General features: G+C 42.8%; 1 protein-coding gene across 2 annotated transcripts in view; it reads right to left on the bottom strand.

The window, feature by feature from the left end:
- BMP2K (BMP2 inducible kinase) overlaps positions 1-22,162 on the bottom strand; it is a gene marked incomplete at its 5' end in the record, with an annotated part of 119,148 nt that continues 96,986 nt past the window's right edge. The window contains one exon of one of the 2 annotated variants that reach the window (XM_080796923.1): positions 1-1,444. In XM_080796923.1, coding sequence (XP_080653049.1) covers positions 129-1,444 — 1,316 coding nt within the window. In that variant the 3' untranslated portion in view covers positions 1-128. Of the gene's footprint in view, positions 1,445-16,762; positions 16,920-22,162 lie in introns of those variants that run through there. The other variant, XM_080796924.1, reaches the window with a different exon arrangement.

Below are 22,162 nucleotides of genomic sequence, written 5' to 3'. Positions count from 1 at the left end.
TTTATTGAAAATGGCCTGTTCCGACGGGCTGTGGACGAGCGACACACGGACAGACGCGTTTTCTCGCGGATTCACAAAACCACTCGCGCCCCGGCGACGGGCGTCCGGGCCCGCGCGCGTCGGGGCCGCTACTGCTTGGCGGGGAACGGCGCGGCCCCGAACGGGTCCAGCTCGGCCGGCGCGGCCCGCAGCACCAGCTCGGTGAAGGGCACCGCGCCGAAGTCGTCGGTCCGCAGCGCCTCGGGGCTGTGCAGCGCGCCCGGCCGCGAGCTCGCCCTGGGCCGCCCGGGCAGGACGGGGGCGTGGTCGGCCCGCGGGTCGCTCAGGCCCGGGTGCGGGGCGTGGTGCGGGGGGAGCCAGGGCAGCTCGGGCGGACGGAAGGGCTTGGCGCCGAAGGGGTCCAGCAGGCTGTCCTCGGGCTGCAGGCCGCCGCCCCGGTCCCTGCCGTCGGGCATGGCCACGCTGATGTTCTCCTTGGAGTCCGAGATGGTCAGGAACTCGTTGCTGCTCTGGGAGTCGCGGCGGCCCGCCCTGCGGGGCCGGCGCGCGCGCTCGGGGGTGCGGAAGGCGGGCTTGGCGGGCTTCCTGGCGGCGGCGGCCGCGCCGTGGTGCCGCTTGCCGTTGGCCCTGGCCGCGTCGGGCTTGGGGCGCCGCTGGCGGGACGACAGCTTCTGCAGGCCGCGCGGCTTGGCCCGGGGCGGCGGGGCCCCCGCGAGCTCCTCGAACGGCACGAGCCCGAACAGGTCCTCGCGGCTGCCGCTGCCGCCCGCGGGCGCGGGCACCGGCTGGAAGGGCGTCGCGCCGAACGCGTCCACGCTTCGCGGGCGGCCGGGGCCGTCCTCCTCGCCCCCCCGGCGGCCGAACGGCGCCTTCGTGAACACGTCGGGCTCCTCCGGCTCGGGGCGCGCGGCGGCCTGCGGGCGCGGCTCCTCGCGCGGCTGCCGGGCGCGCACCACGAGGAACGGGACGGCGCCGAACACGTCCACCTCGGGCCTCGCGGCGTCCGCGGCCCCGTCCGAGGGCGACCGGCCGCGGCCGACGAGGGCGGCTCCGCGGCCGCCCCGCACCTCGGCGCGCTCGTCGTCAGAGTCGGAGCTGCGCTTCTCGTCGTCGTCCTCGTCGGAGTCCATGAGCAGAGGCCGGTGACCCAGGTTCTCCGGCTCCGTGTCGTCGTCGTTGAAATCCCCTGGTTCTCCCCGGAGAACCTCTTCGTCCTCCTGCTCGTCCTCTTCGCTGCTCTTAGGAGAAGGCGGGTCTGACTCAAAGTCACTGTCGGACTCCTCGGTCCGCCTCTGCGCCTGACCCCGCACCGAGGGGCTCTCCGCGCTCTTCTTCCCGGCCCGGTGGTCCTTACCGACCGGACTTGCTCGTCTGTTCCTGACGGGGTCCGCAGAGCGGTCTTCTCCACCCACGGATGAACGCTCAGTTTTCTTCTCCGGGGAACCTGCAGGTGCAAAGAAAAATTACTACGGCATTCCAGCACACCCCGGGACCCCACTGCTCCAGGCCGCACGCGAGGACACAAGGCACGACAAGTCCCTCCTTCCCGCTCACCTCCAGAAAACTGTGTCAGTTACCGCTTTGGTCCCTGGGCTTGGGGAAAGCACTTGGGCTGCACCAGGCGGTCCGGTCCTCTAGTGCAGAGACATCTACTTGCCTACACACCACCTACTCACCACAGGCCCTCCTTGACGGCTAGGTTTGATGGATGGTACCCAGAAGGGGACTCTGAATATAGCACAGGCAGATTTTCTTCTCCCACCTTCAAAGGAAGATTATTCAGCGAATGGCCCCTCCTCAGAATCCCACATTTACCAAACCCCCTTCTGCTTATATTTTAAGGCCGTTATAAAGTCTTCCCAGAGAGATCAACAAGCAGGAAGAGCTTGTCTGCTCAGTTGTGTTTCACTGTAATTTTGTAAATCAGCATCTGGTCATCTTAAGACTTAGGCTAACATGAATGCATCCCCATAATCTGATCAAAGACAAGGACCAGGTACTGAAACGAGACCATACCAAGGACACATCTTCCTTTAACTATCGTATCTTCACTACTAAACATTCCACTAAAAGCATGCTACCTTTAAAAAAAAAAAAAAAACTTAACTACCAATATGTTCACTGTACAATGCATAAAACTGCATCAAATAGAGTTCCTTACGATTTCACTGTATGGCATATAATAAAGACTGTATTAGTGACATGAAGATATCCTGCCACCCCGGTACACTGATGTATTGAATGGATTTTCCAGATGTAGGGATCAGTTTTAACTGATCCAACCACATGTCCAATCATCCCTTCCCTTCCTTTGACTAAGATCAGATATTTTCAGAATAATTAGCTAGGGCTGCAAGTAGAGTCTGTAGCCATGAAAGCTAATCAACTTCTGAGGGAAGGACCATTACTTTCCTGTTATTAACATGGTCCCTGTGGCATAGGACACTCCGAGTTCTTACCTTCTCTTTAGAAGTCAGTACTACTGTCTTCCCACCTCCCTGACTATTCCTTCTGGATCACACACACAGAGAGACTTCTCTTTCACGAACATCTCCAAAGGCATGGATGCTCCCCCGGGTTCTAGCCTTGGCTCTCTCCTTCTGTATGTCCTCCTGTGGTCTTAAATACTTACATGTTAACCATCACGACTGGATCTCTCCACTACTGACCATGAATACTTATCTTACTCATCTAATACTTATGAATATGTATCCTACTATTACTCCAAACTCAGTAATTTCAAGAAAGCGTCTTTCCTCTTAAAATGTGCTCCTCACCAGTTCCTACTAAATTAGTAAACAACACGTCTAACTAGTTCTGCAAATCAACAGAAGTCTCGAAATCATCTTCCTGCCTCACCAAAGAGTTAGTGTTTTTAAACTCTTGAATCTGTTCCCTCCAGTACCACGTCCCTCAAACTGCTCCTCTATCCTGCCACCAGAATGACTTTTCTAAACACTAATTATGTAGCTACAGCCTAAACCCATTCAGTGGCTCTCTAAAGTCCTAACCCTTAGCCCAGCACAGGGCGCCCTTCTACAGATCCTGTCCTCCCACATCTTTAGCCTCAGATCCTGATGTCTTCCACGAGTATATAACTCTGAGTTCTCCGGCTACCCAACCTCTTTCCGTTTGCTATCAGAGACCGAGGAACCCAACAGATCTGGGTTCCAAGGGGCACGCTGCTGTTTTAGCATCTCCCTACCATTGTCATACCACCCCTTGCAGGAACATCCTTCTAGCACTCCCGCTCCCAGCTGACTTGCCTAGGGGACCTAGGGGACCCGGCTGTGTTTCAAGACCCAGCCGACCTGCAAAGACACCCCTAGAAAAATACCCATATTGGGGGCTCCCGATGAACTCAGAACCATCCTCAATTGCACTGTATTACGATTACTGTCTGCTTGTGTGTTTTCTCTACTCGATTATGGGCTCCTAGACACGGTCCTATGTGTCATTCGCCTCACTTTGCACGAATCAGCACCTGTCGAACGCACAACAGTGACTACTCTGCGCTCAGAGCCACGGGCACACCCAATACGCTTGGAACACCATAAAGAAAGTCACATTCAAAAATGAACTCTTGACATTTGCAGATTTTTTTCAGCTCAGGATTCAGTCACTGCATTTTTTTAGGTTTAATTTAAAAAAAAAAACGTCGGTTACACTGAGAACGTCGGTCACCCCCGTCTCGGCCTTCCGGAGCGCACCGCCAAGGGTGGGAGCCGGCGCGACACCGACACGAGTACAAGCTCGCTCTGCAGGAACCGGGCGGCGGCGCGGGCCACGGCGGGGCAGGGGTCCAGACGCCTCCTCCGGGGAGTCGGCAAGGGCTTCCCTGAGAGGGCACGGTTGACACTGAGCAGTGACAAGGAGCCCGCCACGCAAAGGACAGGCAGCAAGCTGCTCCGCGGAGGAGCCAGGGCGCGCGGGACGGCGACGGCAAGAAGGCGGCTCGATCGAGGACCTGGCGCCAGGCGAGCGCGCGGAGCCGGCGGACGGGGCAGGTCACCGAAGACGCCACGGAAGACGCGGCGGGAAACGGGGGGGAACTACCCGGCCTGGGAAGGTGCCTCTCCGGCCACGAGGAGGCTGGATGTTGTTCTACATTCAGTAGGGAACGGACCGCCGCGACGGGCCTTTATGTGCAACGGGTGTCCGGATCCGCCTGGGACTCGGAACGGGACCGCGCGCGGGCCGGGAACGAGGCCGCGGAGAGACACGCGGGAGCGAGAAGATCGGGGAAGAGGAAGCGGGAGCGAGCAAGGCCCGAGATGCTGGCGGCCTGCGCGGGGGCGGCCGAGCGGCAGTGAAGGACGAGCGACCGCGGGAGGGAACTCCGGGGGGTCGGGGGGGTCCGGGCCCTAACGAGACAAGAGCGGGCCAGGCGTGACGGGAAAGCAGAGACTACCAAGACGTTGGCTTTGGACACAAGGCTCGAGTCACCCGTGAGGCACCGAAGCGCATCAGATACGGGAGACCAGAGAGGTGGGCGCCCCCCCGGCGGGAGGGCACGTAGGGGGTTTCGAGTCTGAGGACAGTCACCGAGGAAGCGGGCGCAGAACAGGCGGACGGGCCGCAGCCCTGAGCCCTCCGAGCCAGAGGAGCCCCAGGGAGCGGGGACCACGGAGCCAGGGAGGCAAAGAGGTGCCGTCGGCTGAGATCAGGCAGTGGCCCCCGGCTCCGGTCAGCCGCGCACCTGCCGGCAGCCGGGACGGGAGGAATAGGGCTGCGGAGGGGGAAAGGAGACACCGAGAACTCCGTCAGCTTCTACTTCAAGGTCATCTTCATCCATTATTCACGACCAGTTCCGTGAAACCAGCCAAGAGCTAAATGCTGTATCTTTACAAACTTAGGGCAGGCTTATCTTAAATCCTAACAGATTAAAACCCAATCAGATGCAGATTCTCAAGTTTGACTTCTCCTCCATACAGCTTACTTTTACTTATTAAAAACAAAGATTACTTTTAGATTAGCTATAGAATTTATTTTTGTGAATTTTTATCCAAAAGAAAAAAAGAGTGTAATGGCAAGAATCATCCCTCACTGTGGGCAGTTCCTCTAGGATAGAGTTTAACTTATTACTTCAAGCTTCTTACCTACCCAGAGAGCCACAGTGTGTACCCATCATGCCTGCTCATGGACACCTCCGGGAACCTTCCAGAATGTTGTCCAACCTGTATCCACAGAACATGTTTCTTCTTACAAGAACCAAACAGCTCTGTGGTCTCAGGTACCTGAGTTTATAAAATGCTGCCTGTAATATGCCTCTACCCGGAAAAGGCTCATTAAAGGTGCTGCCACGTCCTGTACAAAAGAATCTGCTTAATCATATGAAACCCAGGACTTCCCAAATTTGTTTCACTACAAACACTTCTATGTACAAGTAGCACCTATTAACTTTATAAACAATTTTGCAAAATACACTCTGAAAAAATACTATTTCTACAACTTTTTTCTTTTTTTGAAGACTGTATTTATTTGAGAGAGGAAGAACACAGAGGGAGTGCAAGGGAGAAGCAGGCTCCCTGCTGAGCAGAGAGCCCAATGGGTGGCGGGGCTGGATCCCAGGACCCTGAGATCATGACCTGAGCCAGAGGCAGATGCCCAACCGACTGAACCACCCAGGCGTCCCTGTTTCTACAATTTCTTGGAGAAATTCCATTTCTAGAGCATAGAGATCTTCTAGAAAATTTAACATAGGACACAGTCCTGCAGTTGACTTTCTCTTTGTTATTCTAGTTTAATCCCAGTCTTGTAAATTAACTGTTTCCTTTACCCAGCTGGCCACTAGTGCTTTTCCAAGACACATATGTCATTTCCTACTCATTCTGTCCACACTGTTGGTTTCTCAAAGTTGTTTTAATATAGACATAGATTTCTTTGTGTTAAGTGCTATACAGATTTTCTTTTTAAAGAGCGAGCGAGCACTGGCGGGGTGGGAGAGGTGGGGCGGGGGGTAAAGAGAAAGAGAATCTTAAGCAGGCTGCACGCTCGGCACTGTGCCCAAAGCGGGGCTCGGTCTCACATCAGTCTCACATCACAGACCATGACTGAGCTGAATCGAGTCGGTGCTTAACCAACTGAGCCACGCAGGCACCCCCAGTTCTATGTTTTTAATTTTCAGTGTGAATAAAAATTTGTGGGGTTTTTCATTTACCATTTTTAATGCATGTTCACAGGTATCAATATACTTATTATTAATTGACAGGAACATGATAAAGCATTGTATATGAAACATTTTAAGATTTAACATTTCCCTCTAGGTTGTTAACAGTACCTCTAGGTTGTTTCTAGTTTTCGGCATTTTAAATAGAACCATGATCGTGTACTTTTTCATTGAGGGGAAAAAGGAATAAGAAAACTTTCCTTTTTTTTATCAATTTCACTTTATAGATTTACTGTTATTCCCTCATTCTACATATTCATTACACATAATTAATACACAGCTAATGAACTTTAATCCAGTAACAATCTCTGACAAGATCGTAGCTAATACTCGGTACCCTCAAGCATAATATGAAATATATAAATTATCACGATATGAAGGAATAATATGACAATTCCAGGTTCTACTCATAGGACTGTTACAAAGAAAGGACTTAGAAGACGGCTCGACACACAACAAGCCCTCCGGAGGACACGACCAGCACCACCTCCAGAACAAGACCACACGCAACTACTTCACTCCCCAAATTCTGCCCTTCCAGGGTCTTGTCTGGACCCAGAGGTCAACAGTGAGTATAAGTGCAGGGGGGAGGGGTGCAATTCTTTCTTTCTTTTTTTTAAGATTTTATTAATTTGAGAGACAGTGAGCACACAAGTTGGTGGAAAGGGAGGAGAGGAAGCAGCAGACTCCCCACTGAGCAGGGAGCCCAAGGTGGGGCTCGATCCCAGGACCCCAGGATCAGGGCCTGAGCCGAAGGCAGACGCTTAACCAACTGAGCCCCCAGGCACCGCAGAGATGAGTGCAGCTCTATGTGGCTAATCCAAGAGGCTTTCAGGTCCACCTTAGAAATGGCCAGAAAATGAGTGCCCGGGTCGGTCAGTCAGAAGAACATGTGACTTGATATCAGGGTCGTGAGTTCAAGCCCCACACTGGGTGTAGAGATGACATAAAACATGTATTTTTTTTAAATGGCCAGGAAAAAGTAGGCACACAAATGCATATCCACATACAAGGGTGCATACTGGATCCTGGAAACTGTCTCTGATTTTTAAACTGCTATAATTGGGGGCACAGTATAAGAAATTGAAAAGACTGCTTTCAAAAACCCAAGAACAGACAAACATAATGATCTATGCCATCTTTGTGGTTTCAGATTACAACCCTGAAAAAAGTATGGGCAACGGGGGAAATTTTCTGTTGGTTATAGAAAGACGGGTTTTGTTTCTTTTATTGTCTCCCCTTTATAAAACTAAGACAAGCAAGGGTATTAATCTGAAGTCCTTTCTTCTCCCACATTTTCACAAGAGAATCAGGAGCAGCTGTGAACTTTTCGGACAGCATACTAAGAGCAACTTAAATGGTAAGCACCATAACAACAATGTAATTGTTGTAATTGTAATTACAATTGCAATTGTAATTACAATTGTAATTGTAATTGTAATTTACATTGTTACATTACAACAATGTAAATGCATGCAGTCCTCCCTCTCCAGTACCTCCTGCTGAGGGAAAGTTAAATTCCAGGCTGCGTGTTACAGCAATCCTAGAGAAGGATCTACTTTCTGCGGTAAAAGTGATCTACTGAAGCATCCCATCGACACTGTGAAACTATAGCACAACTGAGAAAGAAATGGGAAGTTTACAACATTTGAAGTTATTTCATATATTCTAAGGCTTTTAGTCCTATTCCATAGGCACGGAAGACTGTCAAAGTAACTACTACAGATATAAAGTTGGCTATCAACTGTACAATGTATAGTACTTTAAAATGTGGCTTCACGGAGGCGCCTGGGTGGCTCAGTGGGTTAAAGCCTCTCCCTTCAGCTCAGGTCATGATCCCAGGGTCCTGGGATCGAGCCCCGCATCGGGCTCTCTGCTCAGCAGGGAGCCTGCTTCCCCCTCTCTCTCTGCCTGCCTCTCTGCCTACTTGTCATCTCTGTCTGTCAAATAAATACATAAAATCTTTTAAAAAATAAATTAATTAAATAAAATAAAATGTGGCTTCACAGTTAAATGCCATCAACTTTTACATTCTATTTCTTTGCCTAAACATAGTCCTGTAATTGAAAAAAAAAGAAAAGAAAAGAATTCAGATATTCCTACTGTTTGCTCCTGGGGCCAGACTGCTTCTTCTAGTTATTAGAGTAAATATTACACATGTGATTTACTATGAAATTTAAATCAGGATTATTTCACTACTTAATTTCCCCAAAGTACAGCCTAAATATGTTTCCTTATAATTCAATATATCCTAAATCCTAATAATCCCTATATTTACTGAGAACTGTATTAACATTAAAAAATGGCTGTTTTTCAAGTGGGTGGAAGGGAAGCTATATTTAGAATAAGCACTAGAAAGATATATTTAAAGAATAAAAAATGTCTAGAATGTGCCCAGAAAGATACCTCAGTTATCTATGAATCAGTTTTCATAAAACACTGTACATTCTCATATACTGACTTTTACTTTTTAGCTCTGGGTAGGGCATTCTTCTTCCCTTAAACTAAGTATGTTAGAGGACCTGGACGGCTTCTAGTCAGGATATTATTTCTGCTCTGTGCCTTGGAACTACAAACGACAAAATTTCAGCTTCTTGAGTAATGCTTATCTTTAGAGGTTGGTCTGATTTCTGCAAACAGCCAAAATCCAATCAGAACAAAATCCTGAAAATAAAGGGAGTGACTGAGACCATGTAGATCAATAAAGGGTTATAAAAGTCTTTTATTATCTTGTGCAGCATGTAAATGGTCCCTCAGGAAAATTCCAAGTAATGTGCTGGGGGGAATAAAGTTACAACAGGGGCACCTGGGTGGCTCAGTCAGTTAAGTGTCTGCCTTCGGCTCAGGTCATGATCTCAGGGTCCTGGGGCTGGGATGGATCCCCGTGTCAGGCTCCCTGCTCAGTGGAAAGCCTGCTTCTCCCACTGCCTCTGCCCGTTCCCTTGGCTTGTGTGCTCTCTTTTTCTCAAATAAATAAAATCTTAAAAAAAAAAAAAACTCACAATGTGAAATCACTAAAATGCCAAGAGAACTAGTATACTTAAACACATAGATCCTGCTGATTAAAGCTATTTCACTGGCTTAATATACGTCACATATAGAACTGCAGGCCCGAGTTCCGAACCAGCTGGAGCGGTGCTTCAGTTATTCAGGACTGCGAGTAGAACGCGTCTACTATCTATCTAAATGCCACATTAACCATCTGCTAACTGTTTATATAAAAACACATAGCATCCTTCCCTTCCTTTATCTGCAGAAGATACTAAATGGAAGTGTCCTAGGATGACCTGGATTCGTGCACTGCCTGGTGTCTCACTTCCCTCATCTGTAGAGTAGGGAGGCCACGGTATTTGCCTCTGAAACTTGTAGCAAGGATTAAAGCGAGAACATATGTGAGGGGCTTCCCACACTGCCGGCGGGTACTCAGGGAAGGGCGGTGTCAGGACTGCTGGTGTGACGCGCCATCATTTCATGATTATTTATGGAGTACCCGCCATATGCTTCCAATGACACTGAGAAATGAATCAGAGAGGACAGGAACTAATACTGTCAAGCACACAAACGCAGTGCCAAGGGCTTTTCAGACGTTCTCTCTTAACTCCCCACCATGAGGATCCCACAACAACGTTAGGCTGAAAATGCTTTGAAAGGTTTGTTATAATCTTTTCACCTTTCTTAACTACATCTTCGAAAATGTCCCCCCTGCCCTATGTCAGATCACTGTCATGCCCTCCTACCACTTCGCAGATGCGCATTGTTACTCTCCAGCTCTCTGCCTGGCTTTCCCTTTTCTCTCCAGTTCTTTCTGTCGATGACCTTAATCCTATTTCATAGCTGCAACTATATGTGAAAGCAAAAAACAAGAAGGGATTTTTAGAGATGGAGTCTTTTTATACACCAGGCATATGAAGCTAGGAAAAAGTTGACTAACATCCAAGTAAGGCCATACACATCAAAGTTGGAGTGACTTCTCTGCTGACACTAGTGTAAAACTCTCACCTGTAAATCCGACAATTAAACTACCAGTAGACTATCATCACCAGCAAATACTCAACACAGCTCAATGTCAACCCCCGACAAAATGCAGCCATAGACCTGTTCTGAACTTCTCTCGATTTCCTTTAGAAAGCTGTGTCTGGGGGGGGAAAGAAGCCCCATATTGTTTCCACTTCAGCAAATAGTGTTTGGTTGAACTGTACAATACGTATCTTGTGCTGAGTGTTTTATAGTCTGTAGGCCTGAGGTCTAGAACTACTATAAGGCTTCATCACCAAATGAGCCAATACTCAACTTTACAAAATCCACAGAAGATAAACATCCAAAAAAGCCTCCATTTCCTCATCTATAAAATAAAGGCAATAATGGAACTTACGTGATAGAGCTGAACATTAAATAATATTCACTTTACTTAGTAAAAGCTCATTAAATATTAGGGTATGTGTGTGAACAAAGAGAGAGATTATATTCGGTTACTAAAGTAATGAACTTACTTCTCAAGGTCCTGTTCAGCACACAAAGATGAATAAAGCATTTCCTGACTTTGGGAAGCTTACCGTTCACTCTAGCAACAGTGAAACTCGCCTACTACTCCTGATCCCAGTGATCTGGGAAGTGACTAACCCGGTAAAAACAACTGGGAGGTTCTGAAGAACAAGCGTAACTCACCAAATGAATTTACGGACACGAATCTGCCAAATTATATCAGAACATAATTTCATCCATTTCATGCTTGACTTTACATAAAAGGAAATTTCTAGATGTTAAAATTTCAAAAATACCATAGTCTTGCCCAGCCCGAGAGGATTCCAAACTCAAAAGTTAAATTTCTAAGGTCAGTTTTCATGTATTTATTATAGTATTCTTTTATACTCTTTGGGAAGAAGAGTGAAATCCTAGTTAATGCCACATTATTTTAAATAAATATGGCAAATAATGTATTCTTCAATCACATAAATCAACCTTCATAAACTATATCAAAAAATTCAAAATATTTAGAAAATGTCAAAAAATGTGGGGAGGGGGCATAGTTTGCATCATACTCTTCTAATCAGGCTTCCATCTTTTAGAGGATAGCTCTTTTAGTTATAAAACAGGTGGTACATTTTTAATCATATAAGAAGCTTCCGGCTTCAAGGAAATTTTATTTTGGTGTTCTTTTCTTTGCATCAGATTATAGAGGATGAATGGCTGGAAAGTGCTCTTGTAATTACATGCCTTCTGTTGTCTCATCATTGAGGGTCCGAGGGAGGGGCTGTAGGACTCGAAAGCCCGCTCGGAGCTGACAGCACACTGCCTGCCGTCAGCTCCCCGCAACGCGCCATGCCAGGCCCGAGCATCCGTGGATTAGGAGGCTTTATCCAAATCTGTACTGTTTCTCCGAAGACAGGCCAAGTGACAAGGCCTGAGTATAAAAAGAGAATCATGCTAGTTGTGAACAGTATTTTCCAGCCAGATGAAAAATGCTACAAAACTGACATTTTTGGCCACTCAACATCTTTGTTTTGCTACTATTTACAGAAGAGAGAATAGAAGCGGACAGAGCTGGATTCCTACTTATAAACGTAAACTATCTGACCGTAACCAAGTCACTGACGCTCCCTGGGCCTCGGTTTCGACTGTATGTATAAAACAGAACTTAATAAAAGGTGACCATTATCACCGACACCCTAAAACAGCAAAATTCTTGATCTTCAAGAGTTACTAGAATCTAAAAATAAAAGCAATACATTCATCATCACTTATAAAATGACACAGCATTTGAATTGACGATCCTGCAATAGTCTACGTCCCAACAAATATTCGCTATAGACAATGTGACCTTTCCTAACCTGCAACTCAATTTAGCCTCCTGTTAGGTAATGAGAACCATGAAGTGGATCTGGGATTTGGAAGAGTCAGTTCACCAAACCTAATTAAAAATGAAATGCAATATATGACATCTAAAACTTCAGTAACTTAATACAGCCTGTCAACAAAATTCTTCAAATATTCTATGTTTCAGAAGTTGTGTTTAGTAAAATCAAGCAGTTCGCACTTCAATTCCCGTGTTGGTATACTAACTGTAAAATGATGCCTGCGGGAGAAGGGAGAGTGTGTGGGTTTGATGGGGAATGAACCTTCAAAAACAGATTGTACATGGTATTTAAAAGTACCAGTACTTAAGAGGATCCTAGTTTATTATTACTGGAATTTTGTAGTACTACTAGCTGGACAGCAGCTACAACTTATTTAACACAAAGATTTTTAAAATTTAGTGAAGAGTAAACATTATGTAATAACACTACCAACAACAGTCACGATAGCAACACTGAGAATGTTGTGCTTTGTGTAACACTCTCCTCTTTGATTCTTTCAATAATCTCGTCAAGTAGCTAATATTATCTCCAGTTTAAGATAAAGAAACCCTCCAAGAAACTTAGGCAACATCTTCTATCACACGGCTAATCTGTGACAGAACTAAGATTTACACCCAGGACTTCATAATTCCAGAGTTGTTTTGGAATTATAGTATTATAATTATGATATACCACTCTACTAACAGTTTAGTAACCTGACATAAAAGGTAAATATAGTTCCATGATAATTAAAATATCATCTTAATTACTCTTACATACAGCACCAAACATATTCTTGATATAATTATTTGATTTCTGCATAAATGGATATGTACAAAATTTAATTTGGCCCATAAAGAAATGTTTAAAAACAAGAACAGGAAAAGCTCGGTTTGAACAATTTAAGACACGGTCCATCAAAATGTTATCTCCACCTAAGCTTCCGAAAAGCCTGAAAAAGTGGTAGCATGATCTAACGCACCGAACGAATCAGAAAGATGCGGCTGTGTGAACCAATCAAGGTAGTCAGCCGACTGTACCAGCTCTGGAGTACACGCAGCTGTTACAGAAATGGGGGGAAAAAGGTATGTTGGAAGAGGCTAATGGGACCTAGGGTAGGGACACAGGGAATATTCCCACTAACTGAAGCCTTTTTTAAGCTGCAATGCAATGAAGCAATACCTCAAAAATTCACAGGGAGAATTACATCCGGTGTAGAATTATTTACGCAAATTATCAATCAAGCGTCGGTTAGGAAAAAAGATATTTTTAGGCAGAAAAGCTTAAAACTTTTCCTCCCACGCACAACTTCTCAAGAAACTAGTAGAGGGTTGCTTTGCTAACAAACCAAGGGAAGAAAGGAGATTCCCGCCCCCCCCCCACCGGCCCCCGGGTGTAGAGTAAGCGTAAGATAGCAGAGGAAGTATGATACATTAAATACCAGAAGTGAAAAATCATCTCTACGGAATCTGAACAGGGATGGGGGCATGGAGGCAGCAGGCAGAGAAGTGAATTTTTTCATTATAAACGTTGTTAAATCTAACTTTTTACAGAAGTATTTTGATTAATAAAATTAAAAACTAATTTTGTAAAATTATGATAAACTGAAGAAAAACAAAGCAAAAATTAATCCATCATAACTTCAAAGTTAAGATTAAAAGTTCTCACAGAAATTTTGTCTTTCAAAATAAAAAGAGCACAATTCCTAACAAAACCAGTGTCAGGAGCACTAGATTCAGGACAATGGCACTTCCTCTTAAATATACTTTCCCAATTGAGTTAAAACTTGCTAACTTCTTACAGCATTCTGTTTCATGACTAAATTTACTTCATTCTCAAGTAGCATTCTCCATCTGGTTGACCGAAAATACAATTATATTCAGTAATTGTCAACCCTCAGATTGAAGTAAGATGGTTTATCACACACACCTATCATTCCGCATTCTGTGTACACACACACACACACACACACACACACACGCAAGCACACACACGCACTCTCTCTCTCTCTCTTAGTCCTATGCACCTCCAGATGCTCACAATGTTAGGTGGAGTGTATTTTCACTGAACAGAATTCATTTTTCTTTTTCCAGTTTCTTCCTAAATCTTACAGAAGACAATATTTGTTCCAGTAGATTCGATTATTATGAGGAAAACGAATGACCCCAAATAGTTTATTTTTACTGAAAAATTATACATAACAAAGTATATCTAAGCTTGGTAATGAATAGTTCAGTCAGTGGAAATCTGTTACTTTTAGTTTTAACTTAATTACATACTTTAGATCTGGTGAATACAAATTAACAGTGCTGATGAGCCAAGCAACCACCCTTCCCTCTCTTTCTAGATGAACATCTCACCTGTGACCATTCCATCCTTTATTCCATTCTGTGAACTCAGTTCTTCATAACCAAACCATTCCAATGCTCATGGTTACACTAAATCTAACAAGGTTCTTTTGGAGGGGTACATTGAGAGTAAAGATCATTTCTTTGGGCGCCTGGGTGGCTCAGTGGGTTAAAGCCTCTGCCTGCAGCTCAGGTCATGATCCCAGGGTCCTGGGATCGAGCCCCACATGGGGCTCTCTGCTCAGCAGGGAGCCTGCTTCCCCCTCTCTCTCTGCCTTCTCTCTGCCTACTTGTGATCTCTGTCTGTCAAATAAATAAATAAAACCTTAAAAAAATCATTTTTTAAGGTCACTTTCTTAACACTTACAAGTATGAATTTTTAGGAATAGTCAGAATTTTTTCATACACCCAAAAACTGTTATTAGATACTTACTGGGTTGGCCACTGAACAGGATTCAAAGACAGACAATGCACGTTTTCCACCCTTGATAAGTTTAAAATATAACGGAGAAATTAAATGCCCACAGTGAAAAGAAAAACTAACAGTGACAGCAATCAAGCTAAAATCTGTGAGCCTATTTCTTACTATCAAAATCTTAGGCCAACCCCAAAACAAAGGTACCTAGGGAAAGAGCCAGTCACTGAGGCTTACTCTAGGCCCTGATTCCAGTCTTCATTTCCCCAGGGTTCTTTCAGAAACTTCTAAAGAACAGGGAAGTTGCAGAGATGCACGTAAACCTGAAAAGGATTCTACAACTCCTTCCAGGGCCTAAAAAAGAGCCAGCAGTAAAGAAACCATTTTCAACCACCAACAGATCAATACCTACGTTCTTGAGAGCTTCTAATGACCATTTTGAGATATTATTCTTCGTTTGAAAAAAGAAACAGCATGAGCATTGGGGGTGTGAGGGAGTACATGTGTGCAGATTAAGTAGAAACAGTAAACTGTCTTCCCCACTCAATTAATGTTGTCACGCCATTCATTAAAAATAATTTGAGGGGCACCTGGGTGGCTCAGTGGGTTAAAGCCTCTGCCTTCGGCTCAGGTCATGATCCCAGGGTCCTGGGATCGAGCCCCGCATCGGGCTCTCTGCTCCACGGGGAGCCTGCTTCCCTTCCTATCTCTCTCTCTCTTCGTGCCTCTCTGCCTACTTGTGATCTCTATCAAATAAATAAATAAAATCTTTAAAAAAAAAAAAAATAATAATAATTTGAAAGAAGCAGGCAGAAAATGACAACAAAACGGACTGTTTTCAATAAATGGCAAAGAGTAAAACATGGAACATGAAAATATGTTGAAACTCCTAAATTATTTTTCTGCATATCCTGAATAACCAAATCTAAATACTGAAAAGCTATTAACACTGCCTCGATGTATTCATCAGAAATCCTGAACACCGGGGCACCTGGGTGGCTCAGTGGGTTAAAGCCTCTGCCTTCGGCTCAGGTCATGATCCCAGGGTTCTGGGATCGAGCCCCGCATCGGGCTCTCTGCTCGGCAGGGATCCTGCTTCCTCCTCACTCTCTCTGCATCCCTTTCTGCCTACTTGTGATCTCTCTCTCTGTCAAATAAATAAATAAAATCTTAAAAAAAAAATCCTGAACACCTATATCTTATTAAACTTATATTTTAAGTTTTTCTTTTGTTTATAAGGTGTGTCTTTTTTTGTTTTCTCACTTGGGTGCATTTTTAAATGACAGCAATGATGTTATTACATATCCATAATGTGCCTGAGTGAGAAGTATTAGGAAAAGAATGCTAGAACCGTCTGTCAACTCATTAGTTCTTCTAATATATCTCCTTTTTCTATGATCAAACTCATTTTTTCCCATTAGGAACACACACACATTTACAACAAAGCAGGACCCTATTCCAGTCTAGTATCTTTGACGGTGCCGACTGGGGGATTACTTAGAAAATATTACTATAGTTTTTTTAAATTGTAATAACAATATTTAAATTCTAAATTGAAATCAAAGCAAAACAAAAAAGAAATTGAAGTGAAGATATAAGAAGAACAACCTGATACAAAATCACAAATACTTTTTAAATACAGCTACAAAAGAGAACGTATAAACTAGGAAAATACAGGATTTTTAAGCAAAAGCTGAGCATAAAAAGATCTTTAAATGTATTTTAAATATAGAAAAAGAGATATTCATGCATGAATTTGTTTCACTGATACCCAACAATAGAGAGAAAAAGAGAGTTACGGCTCTACTGTGTACGTCGGCATTTTCCTATGTTGGCAAAAGACACACCTGAATAACCCAATGGAAAGGAAGACTACGAAGACGACTACGGCAGCGAAGGTAAAAATAAGTTTCTGTTTTCTGCACCTAACACCTAATCTTTACTTTGGCCTTATATTAATAAGGGTTTTTTTGTTGTTATTTTTATTATTGTTGTTCTCGCGTGTATTTTTTCATGATGATGATGTTACATATGTAACTTGCCTGGGTGAGAAATGAAAGGAAGAGAACCAAAAGGATCTTCTGGAGGACGGTTATGTGGAGCAGAAAGTGGGTCTACATTCTTATCTGGGGGTGCTCTCTCCTCGAGCCTGTCTGCAAAAATAAGATGAAACAAAAAAATAAAATAAAATAAAACGGTCTTCAAATTTAAAAAAAAAAAAAGTGGTAACAGTATAAATAAAATTAAACAAAGCAACAGCCTTTTCGACAAATACCAGAGTCAGAGTTCATTTTTACAAGGATGAGGGGGTAGCCCTGAGTGAACAGATACTTGCTGCTACAAAGGCAAGCTTCACAACATCATCCGAGCGCCAGATTTCACAAATACCATTAACCCAATAAGTAACTTAGTCTGCTTTATCTAAATCCCCAGTTTTCTTTAACTTGTAACATACTGGACCTGAACTTAAACCCAGCTTACTAAACAGAGGCAGATTTTTATTATTATTTGGCAGATTTTCTCCCAAAAATACTCAGGGAAAAAAAGATTGCAAATGGTCATTTGTTCATAAAATGGGCAAATCTTATTTCTCAACAGCAATAAAAAGTAATCGACTATTACACTGATGTTCATTTCGCATATTAAATCATTCACATACACATACACACAGAGACTATGAAACGCGTAATGACAGAGTTTAGACTTCATCCCACGGATATCTGAGACCCAGCGTGTGCCAGGCACTGTTCTAAGCAATGGGCCGGCAACATCGAACACAACAGAGAGTCCTGCCTTCTTGGAGTTTATATGCCGGTGTGGAAAAACCAACAGAAAGCAGTGAGCATAACGAGACGTATATACAGTATGTTACAGATCAAGCTACAGAGAAAACTGCAGTCCCGGGGAAAGGAATTAAGGGAGTGGACACAAGTCACAGTAATAAACAGAGATTCTGACCGGGATCAGGTGAGAAAAGACGTCAAGGAAGCAGCAAAGGGACACCTGGGGGAGAGCACACCGGAAAGGGGAAGGGCTGGAGCAAAGGCTCCAACTCCAGCAGACGCCGCCCTGCCACGTGTGACGACAGTAGCCGCCCCTACTTCCCGCAGTACGGAGTAGCTTTCCTTGCTCTGACACCGCGTGTCACAGGCACTCAAGCGGCTGGGAACTCCTCGACCTCCGTGAGCTGTCTTCCTAGCGTCTGATTCTTAGCAGTCAAACATACACTATTAGGAACACATTCTGCTGTTTTCAGGAATTTTAAGTACTCTCAGGACTACACCCTTCATGTTTAAGAAATTCTATGGGTCAATTATGCTGGTTTTGTTTGAGTTTTAAGACATTGGAGGGTAGGGTAGGGTAGAGAAAATCCAAATATAATTAGAATTCCCTAAAAATGACTTGTAACTTCAGAATGAAGCAAAAAGCCCCAAGTGAAAGCAGCAATCCCTTAGGACAGTGCTTCCAAATTGAAGGTACATTCCAGTGAACTGTGCATTTGTTAAAATGCAGACTCTGATGGACAGTTCTGGATGGTTCTGAGCTTCACTTCATAAGCTCCCAGGTGATGTGATACTGCAGGGTCAGGGACACACTCTTAAGAAGGCGGGGCCCTGGTGTCTATAATATCCTCAAGACACTGCAATGGACAATTCTTTAAACACCTTTATGACAACGGACACACTTATCAGCTTTTATGGCTAAAACTAATATCCACATGAAACTTTGTGTTATCTGAAATTTTACTTAAAGTTCCATCGGTAATATAATAAACGATAAATATTTTGTTAAGGCAACATATCTGACAACTGATTTATGCACAAACAGAATTTCCAAGACTTAAGAGCTGCTTTTCAAATCCAATACTGTAATGGATAACAATGAAAATTCTGGTGTGGACAGAGAATGAGGACAAAGGGAAGGCGAAGTAGGAAAGGACAAATGGAAGAGACTATCTCAGAGTGATAGCCACAGGATATCAATATCCAAGATCCCTCGTTCTTGAAAATCAAGACAGTATGTGTGGGTACTCAGGTCTAAATTAGGACCAAACTTCCTTTCTAAACCATCTGCAGTATAATTGCTAGGATTCCTGTCTAAAACTCAGTTACCTGGGCACTACATCACAAACCTAATGCATCAGATTTATCTGAGCAGGACTTTGGAAATCTATACTTTAACATACTCCCCAGATTTATAAAAAAAAAACAGCACTGTACCAACGGTTCCCAGCATATAAAAATGCAGTTACCACTAAGGTTCTTTGAATCCTCATGCATTGGTAGATTATCTCTATCAATTTATGGTTTCAATTCACATAAATGTAGAATAGCACCGTGTAGTTAGAATGAGAATACAAACATTACCATGTGGGGATAAACTAACATTTTTTATATAGTGAGTCCCATAATTTTAAAATATGGAGACACTATTCTATGCAAAGTTCATTCCCCCAATTATTTCAAAACAGGAGTCAGAATAAACTCGCTATAAAATGAATCACATTCTCACTGTTTCACAAAACAGAGAATCAATTTATCCAAGGAGGACTTTTGTTAAATCATCTAGATTTCTAGAGTTCACAGGGTTCACATCTGGGTCCCAGGGCACAAAATACAAAATAAATACATATATTGTTTAAATTATTAATTACCTATAATTAGAAACTAATGAAATGGTATGAGAGCTACTTTTCAAATACACAGTCACTCTTAAAATGAATTTAAGTTCCATTTTCAAATCACTGGTTTATGTTAGAGCAAAACCGGAGCTTGATTTCCAATATTAAGAGACTTACCTCCTCCTGCCTTCCCAAAAGAACTGTGTTGGTGAATAAAGACAATATCTTTTCAGGATTTTTAATTGATACAGATGGCAAAAAATAAAGGATTTAAAAATCCTAGAATCAAGTTATATTCCACAATATCATCAGAAAATTAAAATATTCTAATAAGTTAATTCCGCAGCTTATTTGGATAATGGCTGGAGTAGCCAAAAAGGCTAATGAATAAATTTTATAAGTCTAGTCTTCATCTGATACTTTTGAAACTATTCTATTTGAAAAGTTCTGTTATTTTGCACTAAAGGAACAGCAATATACCTGAATTAGCTTAAAATGGTGAGAGTTAATGCTTTACAACAAACTAATACAGATGTTTACATAGATTTCTTTCTGTGGCTTCATAGAAAACAACAACACATTCAGTAGAATTTGCAAAGCAGCCACAGTCTTTAGGTTCTTCTATTCTTCCTTTCAGTTATTGTGATGCAGTTTGAAAAAGAAACAATCATCATTAACAAAAAATAATATTCCATTAAGTATTACTTTTAATTAGCATGCAGAGCTACACAACTATTTGAACAAAGGCAAGTTAAAAAGTTTCCCAAAGCAAACACCTGTAACCTAGTGTTTAATGTATTAAATTTTATCACAGTTAGATTTCTAAAGCTTACATACTAATCTGGAAGTTCTGATATGAAAGACAAAGAAAAATACAAGTTTTTAAACTTTAAAAATGTCATTGAGCTCAACTTACATTGATTTAATATTTTGATTTTAAGTAGAACAGGTGAAAAATTCTGAACCATAAATAATATTCAGTTACACTGAAAGCAAAAGCAAGAATCTGGTTTATTTTATATGTTAAACCCCTTTGCTAATTGGTGTATGGATGGAATCAACAACTGTTTTCTTAAAGATCACTGAAAAACTGTTTTTTGTTAACAATTACTAATATTTTGGAATTCTGGTATGTCAAGATATATTATGATTTTTAAATCACCTTTTGGATAATACAAACACGTAAAATATTTCCTAGACACAATATCCTTTTTCATTTTAATAAATAATATTTCCCGTCTTAAAAATAAAAACTCAAATGGCAATGTACTCTTCTGAACAATCATTACATGGGCAATGCCTATATTTTTAAGGACCATACATAAAGGTATTGTTTCTCACTGGAGAGCATTTCAGAAACCAAATATAAATTATTTTAGAAAAGACTCTGGAAAATTGTTGATAAAATCTGTGCTGAGATAAAAGGTAAATTTGCTATTCCAAATGCATCAATAATTTATGTATTTAGAAAAAGTTTTTAAGGACAAAAGAACAACCAGTAACGACCAAAGTTCATTTCCATTACACCATCAGTCTTCCGCCGAGTTAAGGTTCCGAAAGACCTTTTTTCGTGCCGCAGGTAATTTAGCCCCTATCAAGCGGCTCAAATATCAGATGCCTTATTGCTTGTGAATGGAAGAGCTGTTAAAGATGACTGAATATAGGGCAGTGAAGTTACACTTCGGGAAGAAATCTTTCTAAACTACACTCCATATGTCAATGATTATTTCTTTATAAACTTTAGTAAAGATATTTCACCTTTTATGAGCACCATTATTAGGACTATCAATTATGAAGGAGAAAGCAGATACTTTCCATCGTCTTTCTTGCTGTCATATATCACTTCTGCTGTTGATGTCACCCACCCACAAAGCCCCTTCTAATCTGGTTTTCTAATTGCCAGCTGAGAAACCTGATAGTTTAGATATAATTTTTAAATGCCAGTTAAAGGGCAATAACCTTGAGTTGGAGCCTAAAGATTTACACAGAAGACGAGGAACAGGGAAGTGACATTTATGGAGTACGCACATGCCTGCAAGACATTATTTCCTTTCATTTTCCTGATCATCTTATGAGATAGGCATCACTATACCCAGCTCGTAAGTGAGGAAGTGAGACAGCAGTTAAGAGACTTTACTGAGATTACAACCTAGGTAAGTGGCATTGCCAAGGTTGAGAATTCTGGTGCTAGATGCCTATTTAAGTACATCAGCCTTGTGACAGTGAAATGATTTCAAAAGCTCATCTAGACACTTTCCCAAATGGCTGAGTTGCTCCAAGTCTGACCTTCAGATAAGTTCCTCTCCTGTACTTTCATCTGGAACTTAATATCTTTCCATAATTAGCATGCAATGAAATCTAAATTCTTTGGCACACACATGTGTGCACAGATACACACAAAAATGACACGTTATCTGACCTTGAAGTCTGAAAGCAAACATGAATATTTTATATGCCATTCTTCCCTACGCAAAGTAAATAAAACTTGCTTACCATTACAAATTCTATGGAGCTTAGAATGATATATTTTTATTTATAAGGTACAGAATAAAGTGAATATTTTACCCATTCCATAACTGATGGGAAGAAGAAAAAGGACGAATTTTACCCAAATAGTAGAAAACCGCTTTAGCAAACCCTCAGTTACTATCCTGGAACACATTAAAATGAATATTTTAACTTTACCTTTTGCTTTCAAAATAACCCTAAAAATTATATTGATTTGGTTAACCCATATATCACCCTGCCATCCCCCCAAAAGAAAGAGATACTTTA

The sequence above is a fragment of the Martes martes genome (assembly GCF_963455335.1).
Source record: "Martes martes genome assembly, chromosome: 2".
Classification (NCBI taxonomy): Eukaryota; Metazoa; Chordata; class Mammalia; order Carnivora; family Mustelidae; genus Martes; species Martes martes.
The sequence above is the reverse complement of the archived record's forward strand: the minus strand, read 5'-3'. Positions and strand labels throughout refer to the sequence as shown.